This window comes from Vidua chalybeata, chromosome 24 (genome assembly GCF_026979565.1).
Source record: "Vidua chalybeata isolate OUT-0048 chromosome 24, bVidCha1 merged haplotype, whole genome shotgun sequence".
In the NCBI taxonomy this organism is placed as follows: Eukaryota; Metazoa; Chordata; class Aves; order Passeriformes; family Viduidae; genus Vidua; species Vidua chalybeata.
In genome coordinates this window covers 2,864,142-2,871,580 of record NC_071553.1, presented here as the reverse complement: position 1 = coordinate 2,871,580, position 7,439 = coordinate 2,864,142, and the positions used below count along the sequence as shown (strand labels likewise).

The window sequence follows — 7,439 nt, the reverse complement described above, 5'->3', positions numbered from 1 at the left end:
TTTCCTTTTATCAGTGGAGGGCTGCAACTGGATGGAGTTGGAAATAATTCCTCTACCAGAATACTCATCTTTCAGAATCTGATTGGTTTGTCTGTTTTTTATCAGCAGAGCTTCCAGTTATTGGTTGTTTGCAAGTGTGGACATGTTTTTACTTTACTATCTACAGCTGCATATTTCATGGAAATAAGAGTGGCCCTGCTCTGTAAGTAACCTGCTCACGAGATCACAAAGTTTTCTTTGTGTTGTACCACTACCAGGGGCAGAGTGAGCAGGAATAATGTCTGACAACTTCTCACTGTTCCTCCTTTTATTTTAGGCATTGGTCAGTGACAGAGAATCCTATTAAATTACTGTTACATATGAGCTTCTGGTATGCACTGAATTTCTGTAGCCCATTATGGAGACTCCTGGGGAATGAACCCAAGGTTTTTATAATTACTAAATTCTATTTACAGATATCACTTGAAGCACTTCCTGTAGAACATCAGCACACCCTCATTCACTTAATGAAAGAGTAAAATCACTGATGTCAGGGAATGGATTGGTTTGGTTAATAGAAAGGTTAAAGATAAATAATTAACAGTGTAACTGGCTGTTCCAGAGCAGGGCTGCAAAGCTGGGCTATAAAAGCACATTAAAAATTTCTATCACTGAGTCTCTGCAGGTCAGCAGGAGGGCAACCAAAGAAACAGATCCATAAGTATCAGACTGTGGATGATGGATTTTAGGAAACTGTATGGAAGAAGCCTCAGGCACTCACAAATTGTGGCATTGGACTTCACTGTCCTGCAGAGTCTTTTGTCTTGCTGCTCCCTGTAGCTCGTGGGATCTCACTCCCATCAGAGAGGTCAGTAGTGAATGTTCCATGGTCACAGCCATAAAGGCAATCCAGGAGGTTTTTTGCCAGCTTGACAGTTTGTGTAAATGACTGAAGATATGTGAATACCACCCTTTTGATGGGCAGGATAACGCTGCCAGCAAGGGCAAGGCAGCAGCCAGGAGGTTCTGTGACCATATCAGCATGGGGCTGAGCTGATAAGCAGCACTCACATTGGCCCCAAGCTCCACTCAGAGTCATTTATTGCTCTTCCAGATAAATGGATTTTCATTCTTAATACCTGCTCAGGTATTTCCCCAGTGCACTGCAGAGTGTTCAGAGGCTGGGTAAAAACATTGCAGTGAATAAAGGCACCATTGAGATCAAACCAACTGCTCCAGTGGTTGATAATTGCCAGCATTCAGCATCCCCACACTGGGATGACAGCTCTAAACCCTCCTGACAGGGAGGCTCTGCACAGATGGAACCAAAGACATTGCATCTGTGCAATTGCCTTAACAACCAAATTTGTAATCAGTGCAAACAATGAAATTGGATTTGTTTGGCATGACCTATTTTATGTAACATCAGTAATTACATTTTCAGCTGTTATTCTTTATTGCTCAAATCCTGTATCAATTTTCTGTTATTTTACCTGGCTGGTGGAGAGTTACCTGGGTCAACACTTTTTCCTTAAATATTGCCATATATTAGCACTTTCTTTTAATGTTTTGAAATTTCCTCAGTATTCCAGACTTCTTGTAATGAGCATTAGCTAGCTAATAATGTTGAGTTTAAAATATTTATTCCTTATATGATTTATTTAATAATTTTGTTGCAGATCTGTGTGTGTTTTCAAAAGCACAAGTACTTGCTGAAGCCTTTGCACTTACTCTGCATCCACAGCTTGTCTTCATCTTGTTATGTTCTCTGACTTTATTATTGGCCTCTGGCCTCCAAAAGTTTATTTCCTACTCTTCAGCTTCCTGTGCAAGTTTTCTGCATTTTCTCACCTCTAACAGATATTGTTGTTGGTTTTCCTCTATTTTTCTTGCTATCGTTTTTATTGTTGCACTCTCTTTTTCATCTTTATTATGACTTTCAAGCCTTGTTACAATTTGCTACTGATGTTTGCAGACATTTCACTAAATCTTGTTAAGGCAAATTCTTAAACCATTTTTTTTCCCCTAATCTCCCCCTCCACCTTACACCCACTTTAAACCTGGCTGTGGTGCTCTCCAGGGCACACAAATCCAGCTCCAACTGCCTAAAGCTGTGAATCTTTAGAGGAAAGAATCAGCTGTGCATGCAAGGGCTATATTTTTGCTTAAGAATGCTGGTTTTTAATTCCTACTTTGAGCATTTTTTGTCCTCTCCAGGTTTTAGTTTTATGATTCTTTTTTCAGGTTCTTTGTATCCTTTGAAATACTCTCTGTATTTCCCAAGAACAAACGTTCTTTTCTGTGGTTAAAGCTTCAAACAACCAAGCCCATACATGTGTATGTATTGTGTGTGTAAAGTGTATATATACATATTTACATAATCTAAGTGGGGTTGTGTAGTGTATACTAAGAGAACCTGAGTGTTTGTATTCCAAATACATCAGAAAAATACAGAGTTAATAACATACTGCAGTAGTAGCAAAGCGAGTGTTACCCTCCTGTTGCTAAGTGAGATGGATGAAAAAAAAAAAAAGAGTACAATTAATACTCTGCTGATTTCCCTAAGCCAGAAAGAGGTTTAAATAGAATTAAATTATACTTAATTCATGAGAAATTATATGGTAGAAATTAACCCAGAATTAAAGACTCCATGAAAACAGAAAGCATTTGGCTAGTCTTAATTGAACAAAACCTCTATTATGTTATCCTAAAAATGCTTGAAAAATCAGCCCAGGACACAGACCTGTGTGCAGCAGTCTGAAACCACAGGAAAAGGAGACCCTATTGTGCAGGAATTAGCTGAACACCAACTGGATCACTCCCCCAACAGCTCAAAGTAACCACATTTACCACCTCAAACTCACATTTTCCATGTTTCTCATGGCTATGTAAATCAGGAATGTGCATCAGGACCTGCATAAGACCATCTGATCAGATTACATCCATCAGATCAGATTTCAAAAGGGAGTTAAGTGATGGCCTGGAAGGGCACGTGTTCCCAGAGCTGCAGGCAGGGAGCTCAGGGAGGGGTTGACACGGAATAGTGGTTTTGTCGACCTCTTCTCCTCTTGCTCCCCCAAATGTGAGTGTTTTCCCCCATCTGGGGACATTGTTTCCTTGGTATTGATGCAATATTTTGTTTCTTACTGTGCTGCAAGGAGTGGTTTTGTAAGTTTTTCCCCTATCAATCAATATTCAGTGAATTGCTTGTTGTTTCAGTGTTTGCTGAAAAGGTTCCAGGCCAGCCAGTTTCTGAGTGTGCTTTACTTGAGCAGGTAAATCAAGTTGTGCCAGGCTGCAGTGCCATGGGTTTGATTTCAGATTTGTTGCTTCGTGGGCACTGCACAGACTTGGAGAACTCCAGAATGGTTTAGGTTGGAAGGAACCTTAAAGCTCATCCCATCTCACGCCCTGCCATGGGCAGGGACACCTTCACTATCCCAGACTGCTCCAACCTGGAGCACTTCCAGGGCTGGGACAGCCACAGGTCCCTGGGCACCCTGTGCCAGCATCTCCCAGCTGTGCCTGGGAAGGAGCAAGCAGAGTGAACCAGACCTCGTTAAACCGTAGCAAAACACAGGTGTAAAACTCATCAGCTGTGATTCTGGAGGACTCCATATCCATGCCAGCCTTCCTGACATGGTCTTGCTGTCCTATGGAGCAATTAAATTAATTAATAATAACAACTTTTTAAAGCACTGGTTAGTTTAAAAGCCTGAGGAGAAAATTACTGTTAATATAATTACATTTCCAGCTCCAGTTTCCAGGTTAGGATATAATGGACATGTTTGTTCCTATCACATTTGCTTTGTGGTTCAGTATGAATTTTCAATAGATGACTTTGTGATAAGAAAGCAGCAGTTCAGATGCAATTACATAAACAGTAAGATCAGCCCGGAGAATATAAAGCAAACACAGAGCTTGTACTGGGTCACTGCCTCTCCCAGCTCAAGGCAGAATCAGGTTCCTGTAATACAGAAGAATTCTGCTGACAAGAGGTTGGTCTCTCCAGACTGGTGGTGTTGCAGCTACAGGGTAAACCAGCCTGTGTAATGGATGGCTTTGCTATGGGAAACCAGCAGCTGGAAGAAACTAGAGGGTAGTGTCCCGATGTTGGTAGATACTGTCATTTTAAGTTTATCATTTAGAGACTCTAGAGTAGTTCCTGAAATTGTCTTAGAGCTAATCAAGGCTTTGTTCTCAGGATCCCCCTGCAGGTCTGAGAAATGAGGTCAGCACAACAGACAGATAAAGCAGGATTCCTTAAGCTGAACTCTTTGCTGATGTTCTTTATTGTAATTTGCTTGAATCTATTATTTAGTTCTTGGCCCCATAGAACTTGCCCATATCATCATGCCTCTAAGCCACTGGAAATTGAAAAATCCAGTTTTATGCCTGATATGCATAAGCCTTGTCTTTTTGTCTCTTTAACATTTTATAAGATGCTTTCTTTAGAAAATTGTTTTAAAGTGGTGAGATTATTGTATTATCTCTGCTTAATTCTAGAGCTCATGTTCTCGTATGTGTCATACTTTCAAATCTTTCATCTTCTCTTATTTGTTCTGTCAGGATTTTATCACTCACTAGTGAGAAATTCCATTTAATATGCTTTAGTGGGGGGAAAGTGAACTTGTTCTATGTTGTTAATGGCGTCTTTGCCCTTGTTCTCTGTTTAATGGTCAGTATTATTTCAATAAGGACTGAGATTGGAAAGAAATTGTCAGGCTGTAGCTTGAAACGTTAAGATTACTCCAGGTCTGTGACTGTCCTGGCTGCTCCTGTCGCATGCCAAGGACATGGCTGGAAGGCACATCCCATTTTACCTGTGGTTTGCTCTGTTTGTTTGTTCTTCCCCATCCAGCATGAGTCCCTTCTTTGTGATGTCTCTGCTCTTTGGCCTGATTTTCGGACAAACAGCATCGCTCTGTGCTCCCTCTGAGTACACAATCCATGTGGAGAAACGGGAATGTGCCTATTGCCTGGCCATCAACACCACCATCTGCGCTGGATTCTGCATGACTCGGGTACGAGGTACAGATGTTTCTGTAACGGCCACCACTGCAAACCAAGGCTCTCTTCTCACAGAAAATAGTGTGCAAATGAGCAAATTGTAAAAGAGTTTATCACAGGCAGATAAACTGCACCGTCACCATGTTTTCAAGTTGGCTTTTTTGCAAAGGTGTGGGTGAAAAATGCCAAGCCTCTGGGACTATGGAGTTGATAACACCAGTGGCACAACAGAGACCTGACTGCTGCTGCCACTGCAGAGCCTCTGTGGGCAGTTTGTGAGGGCAGGATGGAACAGGTGAGGGGCAGATTATATTGGGTCACTCTTAATTAACGTAAACAACTTAGGTAACTTCTGTTCCTGCTGCTGCTATCTCAGCTGGCTGTGGGGACAGCTCTGCAGCAGCCACACCACTCCACACAACTTCACTGTTCCACACAGCATTTTGAGTTCCAGCTTGGGCAGCAGGGAGCCAGAAGAGATCACAAAGCACAGGGAACACTCTGAGCCACGTGGATTAGTTAAACCATAAAAACAAGGGGAATGTGCCTGTGTGGGGAGGGAGCCCCAGTCACAATTAGAGCTCTGAACTCAGTAGTACCAGAGCTGGCTTAGGTTTTTGGTCTCTGCACCTCACAGGATGTTTCTGACACAAGTGTGCTTCAGTGAAACACCACATTTCTCTTCTCTTTGTAGGACAGCAACGGCAAGAAGCTGCTCCTCAGGAGTGCTCTGTCCCAGAACGTGTGCACGTACAAAGAGATGCTGTACCGGACAGCGCTGATCCCGGGCTGCCCTCACCACACCAGCCCCTACTACTCCTACCCCGTGGCTGTGAGCTGCAAGTGTGGCAAGTGCAACACTGACTACAGTGACTGTGTCCGTGAGAGGGTCAGGACAAACTACTGCACTAAGCCACAGAAGCTCTGTAACCTGTAAAGCTTTCAATGGGATGTGGGTGAAATGTACTGCTCTGCTCACACCTCAACAGAAATAAAACTGTTTCATATTCGGTTTGCAAACTGCTGTGCACAAAGATTTATTCTGAAGGTGTATCATTAGTTGCTTCAATTAATTTGGTGTTCTGAGATAGGCAGAAAAGAATCATAGAGGCTGTATGTTTGTATTGAGAACCCACATGAATTTACTCTGGAGAAGGAGACAGGACTGTGTGGATGTACCAGCCTTTGCTCACAAATCCCAGATATTTTCTGAAGAGATGCTCAGAGATTTGTTATATTGACATATTTCAGAATTTGATATTGATTTATTTCAGAGTTCACCTATTTCACTTGATATATTTCAGAGTTTAAAAAGGAGGCCATACACACTCTTGGTATTGAACTTTTAAAATAGGTTTTTTAAAATAGATTTTGACAGATACTTACAGCCTTCAAATTAGCAGCAGTATTTTTCCATCTATGTATTATTAGTTTAGACACTGTGGATCTGTGTCCTCCCCGCTGTTGTCCAGACCTGTGTTTATTGGGAATGCTTCTCTACATGAATGTCTCTACAAGAATGGCATAACCCCCCCTTCCCTGCTGAACCACTTTGAATTACACCTGTCTCTGTGAGCACTGGGGAATCACTGCAGCTTCAAAGCTGGCTGCTCTGTTCTCCACAAGGGGAGTGTGCTGCCATCAAATGGAAAGCAAAACTCAAAACATCCCATTTTTCCCCACAGGTGAACAACCCCCCCGGGAGTGGAAGGAGAGCTGAGCATGCACAGGTGAGAGTGCAGAGCCAGGAATAAAGAAAAGTAATGCCTGTAATTAATGTAAACTAGCAACTGCTTCATTTCCACTGAGATTGCAGCTCCCAAGAAATTACAGATACTCCATTCACACATTGCTTGAAAGAGTAAATAAAGGAATCAGAATTGACAGGATGCAAATATGAAACTAAACATTCTTAGAAAAACCCTGCTTTCAGGATTGCAGTTTTCATGACTGTTCCTAGAATCTGATTCTCTCTTCCAAACACCTTCATTTGATTTAATCTGCAGCAAAACCTGTGAGAAAGCCCAAGGGAAACTGCTGGTGTCCTGCTGGAGCAGGGGTTTGGACAGGATGAGCTCCAGAGGGCCCTTCCAACCTCAACCAACCCATGGCAATTTGAATACGTGTCACGGATTCTACACAAGGTATGAACTGCAATTATCATGTGCATTATTTGGTGATAAAGAAATACCTTCACAGGCAAGGTTTGAAAATTTAAATTCTCTAAAAACAAGTTTGAAATTTACAGAAAATCCAGAGCATCTGCAGGAGCAGCCCTACTTCTGTAAAAAAGATCCCTTACACCTATGGTTTAAACAACCCAGTTATAGCTAATTTTGTACAAGACTATTTCTAAAACTCTTTGGAGCAGAAAAGGTTAGTTACAATTAAGTTACAAATATTTTCTGGTAGTGAGAATGTGGTATTCCCAGGCCCTCCCGTGTCACACA

At 42.0% G+C, this 7,439-nt stretch overlaps 1 protein-coding gene across 1 annotated transcript; it reads left to right on the top strand.

The window, feature by feature from the left end:
• Positions 1 to 118: 118 nt before the first annotated feature.
• On the top strand, positions 119 to 5,926 carry TSHB (thyroid stimulating hormone subunit beta). The gene is made up of 3 exons (XM_053964061.1): positions 119 to 202; positions 4,841 to 5,003; positions 5,684 to 5,926. Exons 2-3 carry the CDS (start codon positions 4,842 to 4,844, stop codon positions 5,924 to 5,926), a joined length of 405 nt encoding a protein of 134 aa, XP_053820036.1. The 5' UTR covers positions 119 to 202; position 4,841.
• Positions 5,927 to 7,439: the final 1,513 nt, after the last annotated feature.